We start from the raw sequence: 19,730 nt of genomic DNA, 5'->3' as shown, positions 1-19,730 counted from the left end.
ACACCACAACCACGGCAATGCCAGATTCGAGCCATATCTGCAACCTATGCCACAGCTCATGGCAATGTCAGATTCTTAACCCACTGAGCAAGGCCAGGGAGCGAATCAGCATGCTCATGGATACTAGTCAGCTTTGTTACCACTGAGCCACAACGGGAACTCCCAAACACTTTTTTAAAATACACCATTCCTGTGTAAAAACATGTTTGTAAACACTCATTCCTATGAATTTACAGAGAGCTAAACTGATAATACCTTTTAAAACATCAAGAAAAAAAACTCGATATATCTTTACTTCAAAACTTTTCAAAAAGAAAGGAAAAAAATCATATTCTAATTATACTTATCAAAACAGTTACATAATTAATTCTAAAGATAGCATTTTCGAAATATAAAGAAAGAAGATATAGAAGGCTACGAAATGATCTAATCAAAGGGAAAATGCTAATTTTCCGTGGCTTATTTCCTAGTCTCTAAGCCTTTCTGTCTGAGTTGTTTAAGCATCTGCTAAATCAAACTACTCCATTCATAAAGAGTCGTTCTTTGCTTTCAGACAGTTTGCACTGGGACAGCACATTAGTAACCCCATGCCTGCCAAAAGCTGTATCTCAGACTAATGTATTAGCCGAGAAGGCTGCTGCAGAATGAGGGGCTCATGTCTCAGATTCTCCTTTCTTCACTTTCATTCAGTTTTCCATGCAGAGGCTGATGCCTCCTATTCTTGAGTTGCTTGTCCATTATGTACTATACAAACTACACAATCTTCTCGTTCCAACCAATCTTCCAGAGCCTACAGCTGTTCTGAACCTTAAGGAATTATGTCAGTGACTAATAATGCCCTTTTTTCCGAAAGTGTTAAATTGACTGTCTGTACTGTAAGACCTTTGTTTTTGAACTGAATACAGAAAGAGATAAAGAACTAAGTCTGGAGTTAGTGGTGCACATAGATTTCTAATCTGGGATCACCAAAATTCAGCTATTACATGCTTCAAGTTTTTCCTATTTTTCAGGTGTCATTAAAAATCATTTCTGTCCGAGTTCCAGTCATGGCTCAGTGGAAACAAATCTGACTGGCATCCATGAGGTTCGACCCCTGGCCTCGCTCAGTGGGTTAAGGATCTGGCGTTGCCGTGAGCTATGGTGTACGTCGCAGATGCAGCTCGGATCCCATGTTGCTGTGGCTGTGTCATAGCCCAGCAGCTGCAGCTCCAATGTGACCCCTAGTCTGGGAACTTCCATATGCTGTGGGTGCAGCCCTAAAAAGACCCCCCCCCAAAAAAAATCAATTCTGTCAAGTTCATACAGAATGCCAAAGTCAAATACCTAGAGTAACAGCTGACCTGCTGAATTTTCTTAATAAGGGATTAAGATCCCTTTACACAGGGATTCTGCGTAGCTACTTGGCTAGAGATAGATATTTCCAAAAGACTGCAAGTTTAATATAAAAATTAGTAATATTGGCATAGATAGGGGGAGGTCTCTATCCACAGTAAAAACTCGTTTTGAGATAGAGTAAGAAACAAAATCAGAAGTGGAAAACAGAAAAGTTCTCTTTAAATCAACACTTCCACGTCATCGACTCTCAAACTCACATCACTGCAGCCACTACAGGTAATTCCAGGATGCCCCAGCCTCTAAAAAAGCGAAAGCAACTATGTGAAATTTCTGCTTCACATCCTTTGTTTTACTAATTTGGTTCTTATATGAGTAGTGACCTACGTAAGATTGAAGACAGAGAGAGAAGTGAATGCTGAGATAAAAAAAAAAAAAAACCTTAAACATAGGCTGTGAATTGAATGTTTGTGTTCCCCTCCTTACCTCCCCTGGAATTCAAATGGGGAAATAATACCCAATGTGATGATACAGGGAGATGGGACCTTAGGGAGATGATCAGGTCATGAGGGCAGAGCCCTGAGGATGGGATTAGTGTCCTCACAAGGAGAGACACCAAAGGGCTTGCATCCTCTCTCTCTCCACCATGCGAAGACACATCAAAAAGGCAGGAAACCAGGAAGAGAGCTCTCCCCAGAACCCCCTACTCCTGCACCCTCTTCTCAGACTTCCCAGCCTCCAAAACCGTGAGAAGTAAATGTCTGTTGTTTTAGCCACTCAGTCTGTGGTAGTCTTTATAGCAGCCCAAGCTGACTAAGACAATATCTATTAATAAAAATGCTCTGTATCCAAAGGACACCAACAGCAGAGGTAAGGGAGAATACTGACACCAAAAATAAAAACCTGCAATAAATTCTGAAATTCTACTTGACAAGTTATGATCTCCTAGAGACACCTAAAAATTTCTAAGTTTGAGAAATGCTACCCTAAATGCAAAATGGTAAAATTACTAGGTATTCCCATATATTCAAAGGACCAACTTTAAAAAGTTATGACATGTTTTTGTATGAGGCTAAACATAAAGCTTTTTAAAACCTTCTAAACATATCACTAATTGCAGAATTCTCTAATGGCAGAATTCTTGCGGAGTTTGTTGGGTTTTTTTTTTTTTTTTCCCTCTTCTCTTCTTTTTTGGCCACACTTGTAGCATGTAGAAGTTCCTGGGCCAGGAATCAAACCAAAGCCACAGCAGTGACAACAGTGGATCTTTAACTCCTTAATGGCAGCATTCTAACCACTTTAACTTCCTGCTCAACAGGGCCAGGGCCATGGCCTTGACCACTTGCTAAATTCCACTTCACAGATTCAGATCCCCAACATCCAGCCAGTCATCTCACAAAGCATTCCACGAGCTTCATGGGGAACAGTCACAATTGTGAATGATGCCATGTTCTATTCACCCACCACCCCAAGAAGAGAAGTTTAAGAGTCCTCCAAAAAGTGGGCTGTCCTCATAAACAAAAGGATGCATCATATCATAACTTCCCCATTTTGAGAAGATAAAGGAGAATACTAGAAGTAATAATAAGATAAAGAGGAGTCACCACTGTGGTGCAGTAGGTTAATGATCCAGCTTGTCTCTGTGACGTGCTGCTTCAATCCCTGGCCCAGCACAGCAGGTTAGGGATCCAGCATTGCTGTAGCTATGACGCAGGTCACAGCTGTGGCTTGGATTCAGTCTCTGGCTCAAGAACTTCCATATGCCATGGGTGCAGCCAAAAAAGAAAAAAAAATTAAATGATAAAGATGAAGAGCAGATCTTTCACCACTGGAGACAGAGCCTTTGGGAATGTTGACAAAAGGTCTCCCTATGTGCAGGCATACAGCAAAAAGGCATCCCTACACAGTGACAAATCATATATCCCCACAACGGACCACCCAGCAGACACCTCCACTAGGAGTCCTCAATTCATGCACGAATAGTATAAGCATGAGCAGCGGCCCAGCTCAAAAAAAAAAAAGACAAGAGTCTTCAGAATAAAAGGGCCCACCGCACCAAGTGCTGAGTAAGGTACAGCACAGCCCTCTGAAATTCAGAATGCTAAAAAGATCTTAAAAAAACAAAAAAGCTTTCAGAGATAAAGAACAAGTTAACCACAAAGATAAATAATTTCTTCCCCCTCAAATTTCTCATCAGTAACTCTGGAAGCTTAAAGACAATTACCTTTCAAGTTCTGAAGAAGAAATCATTTTGATCTAGAAATTCCTACCAAGCTGACTATCAACGTGAGGGCAAAATTTCATTTTCAGTTGCTCAAAGACTCATAAACTTTAACGTGCACATACCTTTTCTACACATATACTTAAGGACAGATATACTACAACAAAACTCAACACAATGTGAGAAGTAAAAGGCAAGAGATGAAGATAATTCAGGAGTTCAGCAAAAACAGTCCCAAGGAGCAGGAAAAACAAGTGGAGAAAGCAGTTAGTATTGCTAAACTCGATGTTCAACACATAAAAGACAGCTGGAAGACCTAATTTGCAAAGAATGGTATATAGAAAGGAGAAACTCCGGAGAAAGTAATAATAAAGTAGAGTCTAAGCAAAAATAGGATACAAATTTTAAAATGGCAGGATTCAAAGAAATTTATGAAAAGAGATTTCATTTAATACATATTTCAGTTAGCAAAATGTAGTATGACATAGACTGTACTTTCTTTATTGATCCATTCTTACTGATTCTGTATTAAATTTATGTACATACCAAAATTTGATAAGCACCCATTTTTGGCTTTCTAATTTTCAGACTCAATCAATACCAACCATATGGAAAATCTAACCATAGTAGCATAAGTGAATGCAGATGTTTCAAACTTTGGCAATAAAAAAAAAATGCTTTGATGAATAAAAATTAAGATACTATAGAGCCCTTCTTTCTTCCTCTTAAGCATATGAAAATCCAAAGATTCTACCTACATTTAATAGACAGATTTATTTATGCGTCTACACAATTTTTCTCATAACGCTTTTTTATTTCTGGAATGCCTTCTCTGCATGAAAAACATATTTAGTGTACAAACCACATTCCTATGTCAGTTTCCCAAATTAACTCAATAGAACGGCAGAGCTCTCGCTCTCTTTCTCCCAAGTACCCCCCTCCGCTAAACAGTGTATATGCTACTCCATTATGTCATCCATTATATTCTGACCTATGTTTCATGTCTGATCTGCTTTAACTATTACAATTAAAGCACTGACTTTAGTATAACCCTTGTTTTATTCATCCTTCTACGCCTTAGGCACAGATAAAGACCCTCTTCGGACTCCTTACATAACTTCAAGTAAGCAATAGAATCCCAAATATAAATGAGGGCAAAATAACGATTATTTAACTCTCACATAGGTAAGTATACCTGTAGTTTAACTAAGGCAGAAATTATTTTAATCATTAAAGTACCTGTACTAGGAAGTGGGCCCCGTTTTGAAGAAATGCATCGTTTCTTATTGGTAACTGTATAGTGACTTGGGTTTTATGTTCTGGAAAAATGAGGCTATTTCTCCTGGACACATTTAAGATGCCATCTTTTGCTCGCAAAGGGTCCATAGCTCCAGCAGGAATATAAAGTGCAGAGTAAAACATCTTCACATCTCCTTTACTTCCTCCTAGTCTTGTAAAACTCAAGGATAAATATCGTTCACCTGGGCTGCTTCTGATCTTCTGATTTTCCATAGGAAAAAATGTTATTAGGCCATAAACATCATCACTATCCTGAATGTAGAACAAAAGCTGCAGATAAAGTAATAAAATATTAAAGTGAATAAGTCTCATATCTATGATTACCAAAGGATTTGGTTTCAAGGCTATTCTGATTTTTAAGACTTATTTATGTATCACATTTAAAAATGATCCGTCTTAAATGTAACAGAGTAAAAGATGAATCAAGAACACATTTGAAAATTCTGTGGAATTTTTTTTTTTTCATTTTCAGCCCCCAACCCTGACCCTCCACCCCCCAGCAGCATATGGAAGTTCCCCGGCCAGGGATCAAATCTGAGCCACAGCTGTGACCTATACCACAGCTGCAGCAATGCCAGATCATTAACCCACTGCATCACAGTGGAAAAACCTGTGGAATTTTTTTTAACAGCAGACTTACAGAAGGGACAATCTTCAGCAAGGGAAGCAACCACCACTTCCAAGGCCAGTGTTCTTCCTGGCACATCAAACTAAACATAAATGTGATTTGTGTGGTCAAATTCATTGGCTCTTCTCTACAGAGCATAAATAGTCACACAAGTAAAGCATAACAAGAGATCTACCTCTGCTGGTTCGCTCACTTCTGCACCTCCTTGTACTGTATGAGGTAGAATCTGAAGTAGATAAGCTTCTGCCTCTTCTGGAAGATCATCGTTAACAACAGTAAGCGGAATTGATGCCAACATCTGCCCTTGTGCAAAATGGAGAACTCCAGAACTGGGCCTGATGTCTGCTGTTACCAAAGAGGGATCACTGCTGTTCCGTGTTAATACCCAGTTCACAGAAATATTCCCATGAGTGCCACCATTTCTAACCACTGTAATTTCTTCAAATCTAGAATTTTTTTAGAGAAATACATGTCATTCCAGCACCATTCACAATAGCCAAGACATGGAAACAACCTAAATGTCCATCAACAGATGAATGGATTAAGATGTGGTACATATATGTGATGGAATACTACTCGGCCATAAAAAAGAACAAAATAATGCCATTTGGGGGAACATGGATGGAAGTAAAGACTCTCATACTAAGTGAAGTAACTAAGAAAGAGAAAGACAAATACTATATGATATTACTTATATCTGGAATCTGATATCTGGCACAAACGAACCTTTCCACTGAAAAGAAAATCATGGACTTGGAGAACAGACTTATGGTTGCCAAGGGGGAAGGAGGAGGGAGTGGGATAGACTAGGAATTTGGGGTTAAACTATCGTCTTTGGAGTGGATAAGCATTGAGATCCTCCTGTACACCACTGGAACTATATCTAGTCACTTATGATGGAGCATGATAATGTGAGAAAAAGAATATATATATGTATTTGTGACTGGGTCACCTTGCTATACAGTAGGACATTGACAGAACACTGTAAACTAGCTATGATGGAAAAAATAAAAATCATTTTTTAAAAATTAAAAAAAGAAATATATAAGGTCACATAATACACTCTATATCCCTCAAATAGGCATTTTCCACATCAAGTTGACCATCACACATTGGTAAAAGTTAGAATCCACATGATAAAGAATACTATTTTTAATATGAAAGAGTAACTATGCAGATGTGTCCTAGGAAATTACCATCATTTGAATTAACTTGCATATTTAAAAATGTGATTTAAATATCACCCTACAAAATAAGAAAGAAAAGAGTGAACCCATGGTGGAGGAAATGACACATAACCTTAACAACTCAGCATTGTGTCCAACACCACAAATATTAAATTTTGGAATAATATATTAAAATAAACATAGCAATACGTTTAAAACAAATCCTACCTTGATGTTGTATCTTCATCAATTATAACTGTCCTTTCAAACAAGATACTGTTGAATGAGAGGACGCCATAAGGTTTGTCATTTGGCTTAATGGTGACTTGCACAATAGAAGGGCCTAATAGCACAGCATCCCCCTGTAAGGTATCTTTTAGTAACATAACATGAAATGATTCAGCAATTTCTGGTATAGTATCATCAACTATTTGAAATTTCAGGTGTGATTCATAAATAAATGGTGGAAAAACAATAGTTGTGTTTGGCTGAAGATCAATGAAGTCTACATTTTGCTGGGCATGTGCTGTTGAATTCCCAGTTATAATAACATAAATGATAGAAACTTCATATTCATCAGATCCAATCAGATTTCCATTGTCATCTTTTCCACGAACCACTGGAATTGTGAGTATGTGGTCCTCCTCAGGTACCAAATAAACACTCTGAAGGAATCTCACAGGACTGTCATTTTTCTTAATGATGATCTCAACTGAGCTTCTGGAGGTGTTGATCTCAGCTCCTCCTTCGACACCTTTCAGTTGAATCAAAAATATTTCATCATGTTCTGGCACCTGTCAAAGACATATAAACAGTGGCAAAACATCAATAGTCAAAACACCTGCCAAAAAAACCCAAAGTGTAAAAAGTCCCTAGGTTTCAATGCAATTACATGGAAATAAAAAGTTTTAACTGAAGAGAATAAAGAGGCTTATTCAATGTCTATTTACTAAAATATTCTCCAAAGGTAAATAACGTGTTTAAGATACAGCAATAATGGGAACAAGTAATGAAGTATCAGTGCAGTGTCTTCCAACCTTGATCTATCTTAAGATAATTAAAGATTTGACAGTAGGAGTTCCCTTCATAGCTCAGTGGTAACAAACCCAACTAATATCCATGAGGATACAGGTTCAATCCCTGGCCCTGTTCAGTGGGTTAAGGGTCCCTCATTGCTGTAAACTGTGGTGTAGGTCACAGATACAGCTTGGATCTGGCATTGCTGTGGCTGTGATGTAGGCCTGCAGCTGCAACCCTGGAAGACCCCTAGCTCTGTGTCTTAAATACCACATCAAACATTAAAACCTATTTAGATAGAACTACACTCCTCCTTCAACAGTATCAATATCAACCTAAATTCCAAAACTCTATTTAATCTTATTTTCCTTTTCTTGCCAAGCCTAGGAACTTCCATATGCCATGGGTGAGGCCCTAAAAAGACAGACACACAAAAAATGATTTGACAATAAAAGTGAACACAAATTCTTACTAGTTTCATCAGGTGGATAGGGTCAGAAGCAACATGCAAGTACTAATAATAACTAAGAATCTGGAAAACGACATTAAACATCACATACAAATTGTTAGTTTACAATCATGTCAATTATTCTTGCTTCTCTCTAAATGGTTTATATCTCGAGAGTTAAACATAAGATACCAATCATATGATTTTCAAAACACACATCATGCCTCACTAGAGAATAAGCTCTAAGAGTCACTATTAGGCAAAATGATAACACTGCTAAAATAAAACTTTTTTTTTGTACCTACATGGAATCAACAGCAATACAAAAAGTTAAGCTATTGATGCCAAACAATATATGTATAATGATTTGATTGATGATCTTTTTTTCCCAACTTTATTGAAGAAAAACTGACAAATATAACTGTAATATCTTTGAGGAATATAACATGATTTGATATACATACACACTATGATTATCAAGATCAATCCAACACCTTACGAAGTTAATTCTGTGAGTGTGTATGTGTGTGTGTAGAATGCCTAAATCCTACTCTCAGCAACTATTCTTTTAATAGAAGAACATAATTATCCATTGCCACAACACCACTTATAATAACAATCATTTAGAAACTACCAAAATATTCATCAGCAGGAGAATGGATAAGTAAATTGTGGTGTGTTCATACCCCTACTCCCAGCAACTTTTAAGTATACAATAGCATGGTATTAACTATAGTCACCATGCTGTACATTAGATCCTCAGAAAGTGATCTTTTAAATTTACAATTAAAATGTGTAATTAATCACTGCCCCAAATAACCTGTTCAATGTCCTGGGATCTAAAAACAAAAAGGTTTTCTAAGTGTTCAGAACCAGATAAACTAGAGTTATCAATGCTACCTAACATTTCATTTTTTCAAGAGAAATACTCTTTTCTTTTTTTTTTTTTTTTTTTTTATTTTATTTTTGTCTTTTGTCTTTTTGCTGTTGTTGCTATTTCTTGGGCCGCTCCCGCGGCATATGGAGGTTCCCAGGCTAGGGGTCCAATCGGAGCTGTAGCCACCGGCCTACGCCAGAGCCACAGCAACTCGGGATCCGAGCCGCGTCTGCAACCCACACCACAGCTCACGGCAACGCTGGATCGTTAACCCACTGAGCAAGGGCAGGGACCGAACCCGCAACCTCATGGTTCCTAGTCGGATTCGTTAACCACTGCGCCACGACGGGAACTCCGAGAAATACTCTTTTCTAAGAATGTTTTCTAATTCATTTTTTCGTTCTCTTGGTATCTGTTGTGATTTGGTTTCATAATTTTTTGTGGGAAGGTAAAGGAAATTATAAATTCTCAACTATTACCTTTTATCTGGTAATACTATTAAAACTTTATTAAAAGTCATGTTTTCTTTTGGTTAGCTCAGGGATGACATCCTGGCACATATTGTTTAAATCCATTCTTTCCTTGCCAGTTAAACTAGCTGTGTCATATATCTCAATTCTTGACAGGTTCCGTATGAAATTGAAATTAATGAAAGCCTTGCTATGCATGTGAACATTTAAAATATCCGACCAGGAGTTCCAGTTGTGGCACAGTGGTTAATGAATCTGACTAGGAACCATGAGGTTGCAGGTTCAATCCCTGGCCTTGCTCAGTGGGCTAAGGATCCGGTGTTGCCGTGAGCTGTGGTGTAGGTCGCAGACGCGGCTCGGATCCCACGTTGCTGTGGCTCTGGCATAGGCCAGCAACAACAGCTCTGATTAGACCCCTAGCCTGGGAACCTCCACATGCCACGGGAACGGCCCTAGAAAAGGCAAAAAAAAAAAAAAAGACAAAGAAAAAAAAATCCAACCAAATTGATTATCAATTGCGACAGAATTTTCTTTGCTTTTATAGTAAAACATTTATGCTGGGTAAGTAGTACCATACCTGCTCCAAACTGAAATCACCAGCAAAAATCAATCACCAAGATTTACCAAGCACTTAAATGTTTGTATTGTGTGGTTGTCAGTTACATTCAAGTTCATCACCATTTAGATATACAACTAAATGTGAATTGAATAAGGTAAATAGTAACCAGATATATTCCAAAATAGCTATTTATAGTTATGGCATAATTGGCCACAGTACATTAACCTTACAAAGGACTTTGTTCTTGAATAATTTCAAATACTGAATGTAATTTAACACTTGACATAATGTTATCTAATACATCTGTAATCCAGAGAAAGTTCTTTTAAGCATTTAACACTATCTTACCTCATCATCAAGTACTGTTAATTTATAAACCACTGTTCCTTTACCAGGAGGAAAAGTGATATTTCCTTTAACTGGACTTAAATCTTCTTCAGGCGGATTTGGACCACCCTCTACCTGTAAAGAAATATATAGTGCCATCAATAAATACAAAATATTATAATATCAGCTGACATAATTACCTAAAAATGTTTTGCAAGAAAAATGATACTGGAGTTCCCACTGTGGCTCAGTGGGAAAAGGACACAACATAGTGTCCATGAGAATGTGGGTTCGATCCCTGGCCTTGCTCAGTAGTTTAAGAATCTGGCATTGCCGCAAGCTTCGGAATAGGTCTCAGATGCAGCTAGGATCTGGCATGGCTATGGCTATGGCACAGGACTGCAACTGCAGCTCCAATCTGACCCCTCGGCCTGGGAACTTGCATATACTGCAGATGTGGCCATAAAAAGAAAAATAATGCTAACCTATAATTAAGTCCACCCTTGTAATTAATAGTCAAGGTCTATAATAAAACTATAGATCTTGGACTATAATTATGTTAAACTACATGGTTTCTAAAAGCTTTCTCCTTTTTCAACCATAAAATTAAAACTGAGGAAAAAATACTTTTTCTTGAGCAGAAAGTATTCAAAATCAGTATACTCTCTTAAGTAATGGAATCAAATACGAATTCCACCACTGGTAAGGCTTAACCCTAGGCAAGGTTATTTAACAACAATGTATATCTCTATAATAAGCATAGTAATGTCTACTTCCCAGGCTAGATGTAAACAGTAAAATCATATTCCTTTTGAAAAGTATTTATAAAGTACTCTGTGTCTGACCTCTTTTAGGTACTAAGGATACAGTGGTGAACGAGGCAAACTTCCTACCCTTCAGGACATTACATTTAATGAAAGAGAATAAATGGAAAATAAACAAATATGTGTCTGATGATAATAAATTCTCTGGAGAAAAAATGTAAAAGGGCATGAGGGAGACAGTTCTGGGAGGAGCTGTAGTTTACATGCAGCAATAATCAGTACAAAGCACTTAGAATAGTATATGGCAATATTAAATACTCCACAAATGTTAGCTGTAATTATTTCAACAAAGCAAAAGGCTCGAGTTCCCTGGTGGTACATACAGCAGGTTAAGGATGTGGCCTTGTCACTGCTATGGCCCGAGTTTGATCTCTGGCCCAGAACTTCCAAGTGCCTTGGGTACAGCGAGAAAAAAAAAAAAAAAAAAACACAGAGTTCCTGTTGTGGCTCAGTGGGTTAACAAACCCAACTAGGAACCATGAGGTTGTGGGTTCAATCCCTGGCCTCGCTCAGTAGGTTAAGGATCTGGCGTTGCCATGAGCTGTGGTGTAGGTCACAGAAACAGCTCGGATCCCACGTTGCTGGGCTACAAATCCGATTAGACCCCTAGCCTGGGAACCTCCATGTGCTGTGGGTAGGGCCCTAGAAAAGACAAAAAAAAGAAAGGCTCAAGACCCAACAAAATAACTTCAGACATCCATAGACAGTTGAAAAGATTGTAATCTGATAATGCCTTTTAGTTTCTACAGCCAATTTTTTTTTTCCAGTTTTTAGAGTGTGCTATTAACACCAAAGCTTAAGTATATAATTTTTACGTTTTTTTGGGTTTTTTTTGTTTGTTTGTTTGTTTTTTAGGGCTGCACCCATGGCTTATGGAGGTTCCTAAGTTAGGGGTCGAATCGGAGCTGCAACTGCCAGCTTACACCACAACCACAGCCACATCTGCAACCTACATACACCACAGCTCACGGCAATGCCGGATCCTTAACCCACTCAGCAAGGCCAGGGATCGAACCTACATCCTCATGGATGCTAGTAAGATTTATTTCCACTGAGCCACGATGGGAACTCCTTCAGTATATTTTTTTAGTATGTGGGGGAGGAGACTACATAGTAAATAATTTTATATAAGCCTAAGGAAACTACAAACATTTTTAAAATGCATTTCTTTGAAAAGATTTATCATAAAGGTTTTATGAATTTTATAAAATTATCACCATTAAATTTGTGGTTTATTATCATCCTGTATGAAAATGATATGTTGAGTTTCATGTAAGGATAGTATATCCAAGCATCAAGGAAAACAGTTTTAAATTACGTATGAAATTTATCAGGAGCTGAAAGTATTTACTTTTATTTCATTTTCTTTAAAGGTCATGCTTATTATACAAAGGACCTTGATTTGTGAAACGGTAGCCAGCTGGTATGAACTCCAAAGCACTACTATTTAAAATGATTTCAGAGTAAACTTACCTCAAAAGTCACAGTGACCATCCCATAGGTTCCTTTTTCTCTGATGAGAGTAAGAGGCACAGATTCATTTCTGCCCCGGGGTTCACTCACTGTGATTGAGAAAGGCTATTGAGAAGAGCAAAGACCATCAGGTGCTTGATCAAGCAGAGGTAGGATGTCATTCAAATTGCTACTCAGAAGTACTAACTTGCTGCAGACAAATTAATCCACACTGTACTCTAAGCATGTGGTTTCCCTGGCATTCACCAACTGTAGCTAATAATAAAGCCTAAAGGGTTAAAATAATAGTATAAAGGGAACACAAAACTAGCAAAACAAAAGACAGAAGTTCCTGTACTGCTCCTACCAACAACCAGCTGTGCTGCTGAGAAATCTTAAAGGTCATCTAATGGGAAAATGGCACAGGAATTCCTGACCTGGCGCAGTGGAAACGAATCCGACTAAGAACCATGAGGTTGAGGGTTCAATCCCTGGCCTCGCTCAGTGGGTTAAGGATCCAGCATTGCCGTGCTGTGGTGTAGGCTGCAGACGTGGTTCAGATCTGGCATTGCTATGGCGGTGGTGTAGGCGGGCAGCAACAGCTCCAATTAGACCCCTAGCCTGAGAACTTCCATATGCCGTGGGTGCAGCCCTAAAAAGACAAAAGACCGAAAAAAAAAAAAAAAAAAACTCAAATTCTTCCAGAGGCCCAAGAGGTCACAGAAACGAGTTTTGCCTCCAGACTAGGTAGCTCACTGGGACTACAGTTCAGCCTTGCTCCCAACCACTATTCCCTCATCAGCCAGTCTGCCTCTGAAAAACAGACAACTGTAATGACTTTCTAAGAGTGTGATCACGGAGGGGAAGAAGGAGACAGGACTTCAAATGTTGGAACATGCTGGCACGGCTGACTAACAGCAGAAATAGAATAGGGAAGTGACCAAGGACACACTAGCTACAGCAGCAGGGCCCATCTCTCCAGGTAAGAGTATGTCTCAATGTCCCCATACATCAACAGGGATAGGAATGCCTGTCTCAAAGGGTTGTAAAGCGGTTTCAATGAGATAATTCACCTATAAATGCTTATCTTAGTATACGAGACATAGTGAGGGCCCAGCAACGATAGGCTACAATTTTCATCATCATCATCATCATTTTCTTCATCATCAGTATAATTATCATCCAGTTCAGACATCAAAGCCAGCCTATGCAGTAACTACTGTGAGCTCAATAGTTAAAGTTTATTTGCTGTCAGAAGCTGTCTGACAGCTCTGAGGCCACAATAATCAGGGACCTGAGATCAATGACAGAGACTAGGATTCATTCCCATAGGCTAAGATATTTAATATCAAAAAGAAAGAAGGAAAGAAAGCTTTAAACAAATCAGTCTGAGGTTGGGAGTGAGGATAGAGGAAAGGCAGTAAGGAAGAAACATAGGCAATGAAGGGAGCCTGGTTCATAATTAATTTATAATTCCCTATCATTCAAACAGAAGTGATTCATTAATTAAATTATTTTTTGTAAATATAGGTACAGTGGAGGTTACAAAAGGTCTTCTATATGGGCATTATCCACGTATCTTTTTTCTTTCTTTTTTTTTTTTTTTTTTTTTTTTTTTGTCTTTTTAGGGCCACACTTGCAACACATGGAGGTTCCCAGGCTACGGGTCCAATTGGTGCTGTAGCCAACAGCCTACACCAAGCCACAGTAATGTGGGATCCGAGCCACATCTGCAACCTAGATCACAGCTCACTGCAACTCCAGATCCTTAATGCACAGAATGAGGCCAGGGATCAAACCCGAGTCCTCACAGATACCAGTCAGGTTCATTAACCACTGCAGGAACGTATCCTATTTTTTAATCAAGATACTGCAACTATAAAGATCATATGTATCTATAGCCCCCCTTGTTTCAAAGATAATTTAAGATATTAAGAAAATAACATATAATATACAATTGAAATAGCAACCTAAATTGGAAAGTAAATAAAAAGCTGGAGAGTCTCACCTCATCTTTTAGTAATGATGATTAGTAACATGATTCAAAAAGACTCCAAATCAGGAAGGTTATTGCAGACTAAAACTTAGGAGCAATATCCAATTTTACTTGAAATAAATTTTATTTCAGAGCTGAAAATAATTTTTCTCAAGGAGGATTCTATCCTGTGTTTGTTTCTAAAGACAAACCCCTCTGAACATAGGACTGGCCAGGGACACGGGAATTTGGTGGTAAGGGAGAAAAAAAAATTAACTGATGGGCAAAACTGAGAGGGATGGCATGGAGTTTTAACCGTCAAGAAATATTAATTAATAAGAAAATCTCAGGGTAGGTAGGGAATGGCTACAGAATTTTTAAGAGCTATAATGTCTGCTATTCAATTGTAAGTTTAGGGTCATTTTTCAATTTAATTTTCATTTTATATTGGAGTATACTTTTTTTTTGGTGACACCCGTGGCATGTGGAAGTTCTAAGGATCAAACCAGCACCACAGCAGCAACATGTGCCATAGCAGTGACAATGACAGATCCTTAACTTGCTGAGCCACCAGGGAACTGGTGATTTACAAGGTATTAATTTCAGGTGAACAGCGAAGTGATTCAGTTATACTTTTACATGTATCTATTCTTTTCCAGATTCTTTTCCCATATAGGTTTCCCATTACAGACCACTGAGTCCCCTATCCTAGACAATAGGTCCTTGTTGATTATCTACTTTTTGCTTGTTTGGGGTGGGTTGTTTTCTTTTTTTTTTTTTTCCTTCTTCATTTTTTAAAGTTGTATTGAAGTATAGTTGATTTACAATGGTGTGATAATTTCTATTGTACAGCAAAGTGATTAAGTTATACATTAGACACATCTTTTTAGGTTTTTTCAATATTCTTTCAATATATTTTTGTCTCAAATCACTTCAAACTTTCAGAGGAAGCTAACAGAAAGCGCTTTAAGTGGCAGTTGGGGACATCAAGCATAAGGACTGAGTTATAATGTCTGCAACTGACTAAAGGTTTGTGCCCCCTCAAAATTCATGTTGAAATCTAACCCTCAGTGTGATGGCATTAGGAACTGGGGCCTTTGGGAAGGGATTAGGTCAGGAGCCCTCATGAATGGGATTAGTATCCTTATAAAAGAGACCCCAGAGAGCTCTCTTGCCTCTTTCACCATTTGAAAACACAGCAAAAAGACAGATGTCTCTGAACCAGGAACTAGGCCCACACCAAACACCAAATCTGCTGATGGCCTGATCTTGGAAATTTGTGGACTTGGAGAACAGACTTGGGGTTGCCAAGGAGGAGGAGGAGGGAGTGGGATGGACTAGGAGTTTGGGTTAATAGATGCAAACTATTGCATTTGCAGTGGATAAGCGATGAGATCCTGTTCTATAGCACAGGGAACTATATCCAGTCACTTGTGATGGAACATGATGGAGGATAATGTGAGAAAAGGAATTTCTGGGTCACTTTGCTGTACCGTAGAAACTGACAGAACACTGTAAATCAACTATAATGACAAAAATAAAATCATAAAATAAAAAAATAAATACACTTCTATTGTTTTTAAGCCACTCACTCTGTGCCATTTTGTTATAGCAGACCAAACTGACTAAAACAACATCCGAGTTAGAGACCACCAAACTAGGTAACAAACGAGTCGGGTGAAAGGATCAGCAGAAGGAGATTAGGGCAAGAGATGACTACAATCACACAGGCACCCTCATTTCGAAGAAAACTTAGGTAAAACAAAAAGACAGTCTTAGAATATGGACTACAGATGGAATCAGAGCAAATTTTATTTATATATCAAGACAAGATGATAGCAAGTAACATAAAAAGTCATCAAAATTAATAAACTAGGAGTTCCCCATCGTAGCTCAGTGGTTAATGAATCCAACTAGGAAACATGAGCTTGTGGATTCGATCCCTGGCCTTGCTCAGTGGGTTAAGGATCTGGTGTTGCCATGAGGTCGCAGACGCGGATCGGCTCTGGCTTTGCTGTGGCTCTGGCATAGGCCAACAGCTACAGCTACAGTTAGACCCCTAGCCTGGGAACCTCCATATGCCGCAGGAGCGGCCCTAGAAAAGAAAAAAAGACAAAAGACAAAAAAAAAAAATTAATAAACTATTATTTAGCAACCACAAGATTAATCAAACTATAACCATACCATATTAAATGAAATAATTCCAAATGCATTGTCATTGGATAATATTGTCACAGAAACAGTCCTTGGCCATCCAAGCTTCACATTTGCTGAAGGTTTCTAAAATAAAAATCAAAAGAAAAATTAATAAATTAAACATAAGAGGAAAAAAAATTACTTCAAGAGAATTAGTCTTTAATTATTCAAAATATGAATTTATAAGCATATTTTTAATGAACAGATTAAGAAAATAAGTCCAACTAAGTCAGCACAGTAAAGTCCCAAATAAGAATTTGTAAAGAGTTTTAATAATCACTGACTATTAAAATATAAGATATTATAATTATAAACACTGGCTACCAATATAATTACTCCATGTTATTACTAATATAACAGAGAATTAAGTAACAGCATGAAATTCTACTCCAAGGTGATTCTTACACTATAGAAGATGCTGAAACTTAAGAATTAGTCTATAAATCATAGAGCCAAATTAAAGCTAAAATATTAAAACAATTTTTCTGATACAAGTGGGAAGAGTTTGCTACATTTAATATTCAATACCAGAATAAAGGAATATGAAAAAGAGTGATTTACAAAAGCAAACCATGACTGCTTCAAGTATCATTTTCATAAAAATTTTAATCATACCAACAAAATCACTGTAAAAAAATTCTCAAACCACTTCAGAAAAATTAAGTAGAGCAGTGTTAGCAGTCAGTGCCTCAACCTAATAGATCAAGCCATAAGGGACAAATAAACCTCAGAGTATTCAAGCATTTTTCCCAGGGGCACTCCAAATGTATTCTAAGGCACAGGGACCTCCCACTTCCATGCCTGCTTTTTGTATCCTTCTCCTTTGAACTCAGAAGTCATGGTCATTCTTCCTGCATCTGGTAGCAGGGGAGGGACAAAAGAAAAAAGGGCCAAAGGGAAGACAAGGTTTTCTTGAGCATCTGTCATGGCAATTCCTAAATAAGCTGAATTAAACCAAAAACTAGTTGTGGAAGCTTCTAAACAAGATTGTCTGAGGAATAACCAGACCGTGGAATTGCCAAAGAGATTATTGGTTCTGGCTTCTGCGAAAACCACCATCAGTCACCTAAATTGGCTAATCTCTAGAAAAACTGATTTTTAAGCATTGTGAAATTTTTATGAGTTTATGCTTAAGGGGCAAAGAAGGACTTACCTGCAACGATAAGTGAAAAATAAAAGTTTCATCTGGCTCTGGTAAATTATCATCACATACTGCTATGTACACTGTCCTATTTATTTCTCCAATAGGTATAAAAGCTGCAGCGTATGTGTCAACAAAGTCACCAGTGTCATCTCCATATAGCTACCAGATGAAAAACATAGATAGTTCTTACATAACGTAGTGTCAGGACAAGCAAAATTGATGCTAATTGGAGCAATCAACAGAAAAAAACATGAATCATCAAATGACACGTTTATAAACAAGATGTGCAAAAACAAAACAAATATTTAACGACTGATAAAAATCACCTTAAAAGAGCACTATAAACGAAATGATTCTACACAAAAACAAGTGTTTATGCTCTGGAAGGTAAAGGAACCATTACACAGAAAAGTAATGATTATAGGAAAGCAATGATGTTAATTTTATTCTCTGCCTCTTGATTGATCTGAAGTGGATGACAGGAAATCTAACAGGAAAACAAATACGATCTAAATCTCTCCCAAAGAGATGTAAGTTGCCTGCCAAAATACATCAGAAAAAATCCGTTAACGAAACTTCTTTACAGAACTTTCAACCTGAAATTTTATTTATATTCTCCCACAACACCAAAAAAGACCCAAATTTTTAGCATTCCAAACTTATTAGTCATTATAAATTCTTCCTTAAAACTTTTTAAGCTCACATTCTGTAACATCAGCATTGCAAAGATTCTCAAGGAAGCAATAATTATGAAATTACCAAGGAACAACTTCTTGTGCAAACCCAAAAGAACTCAAAACAGCTTAGCTACAGGAAAAACAAAAACAAAAACAAAACAACAACAACAAAAAAAAAAACCTATGATTTATTGTAAATAAAAAATAAAGGATTTGTACAGGGACATAGTAGTCAATTTCTAGCTCTCATTTACAAAAATAAAGTTAATTTTAAATAACTGAGAAATCCAAGTAAGCTGTTAAGAGTGTTGGAAAACTTGTACTCATACCTTAATATAAAAAGTGGCACAGTTTTTGAGAGAGCAATAAATATCAAGAGCCACTGAAACAAACAAGGAGAAAACCACAGTAATTCAACCCCCAAAATCATTGAACAATCCAAAATAGGCAAAAATTGATACGTATGTGTTAATATCTATGTATTCACCAGAGCAGCACTTAACAACAGCAAAACCTGAAAGCAACCTCAATGAAAACCTGTTGAGAAATGACTGGGAAATGATGACGCCACTATCAAGAAAGGTTGTGGATACGACAGAGCAACCTGAAAAAATTATTAGGATGCAATCAAAGTCATATGCAGATGGTTATCAAATATAATATATACTCAAACTAAAAATTAATTCAATTAGCATATACACATGCCATAAATTAAAAACTAAAAGCAATGCACAAAATCATAATAATTGGGTTTCTTTCATAGGTAGTTTTTCTTCTTTCTCTCCTTTTACAATGTTTTCCAATGTGAGGATTTAACCTACTGTTTAAAAACTTTTTTAAGAAAATGAAAATTCCAAGGAGTTTGCAATATCCTTAGTGGTTATATGACATGACTCTCAGGTTAAACACAAATACAAATATATGCACATACAGTTCATCCACTAACTAAACCATGTGTAAGATAAAGCACTAGTTTAACCAATCCGAGCTAACTTCTACTTAATATACTTAATTTCTCCCCAAAAAAAGCTCTCTGACATAGTGAAGGTTTTTTTAATAACCCTTCTTCTACTTTTAAATATTTCATACACTTTCTCTAAACCTCTAAGCCTGACATT

The 19,730-nt window shown here is 37.4% G+C and overlaps 1 protein-coding gene across 3 annotated transcripts in view; it reads right to left on the bottom strand.

Annotated features, from left to right (window-relative positions):
- ADGRV1 (adhesion G protein-coupled receptor V1) overlaps positions 1 to 19,730 on the bottom strand; it is a 536,680-nt gene that overhangs the window by 475,656 nt on the left and 41,294 nt on the right. For all 3 annotated transcript variants that reach the window (XM_085014024.1, XM_021085376.2, XM_085014023.1), the window contains exons 3-9: positions 17,945 to 18,094; positions 16,780 to 16,875; positions 12,642 to 12,746; positions 10,366 to 10,479; positions 6,875 to 7,440; positions 5,656 to 5,926; positions 4,793 to 5,122 (exon numbers count right to left, since the gene is read on the bottom strand). In XM_085014024.1, the coding sequence (XP_084870150.1) occupies positions 4,793 to 5,122; positions 5,656 to 5,926; positions 6,875 to 7,440; positions 10,366 to 10,479; positions 12,642 to 12,746; positions 16,780 to 16,875; positions 17,945 to 18,094 (1,632 nt within the window). The remainder of the gene's footprint in view (positions 1 to 4,792; positions 5,123 to 5,655; positions 5,927 to 6,874; positions 7,441 to 10,365; positions 10,480 to 12,641; positions 12,747 to 16,779; positions 16,876 to 17,944; positions 18,095 to 19,730) is intronic.

This window comes from Sus scrofa, chromosome 2 (assembly GCF_054392235.1).
Source record: "Sus scrofa isolate SSC_HxYL_T2T_F1_AM1 chromosome 2, Sscrofa_HxYL_maternal_Yorkshire_Landrace_v2.0, whole genome shotgun sequence".
In the NCBI taxonomy this organism is placed as follows: domain Eukaryota; kingdom Metazoa; phylum Chordata; class Mammalia; order Artiodactyla; family Suidae; genus Sus; species Sus scrofa.
Note: the sequence above shows the minus strand (reverse complement) of the source record. Positions and strands in the feature narration are given on the sequence as shown.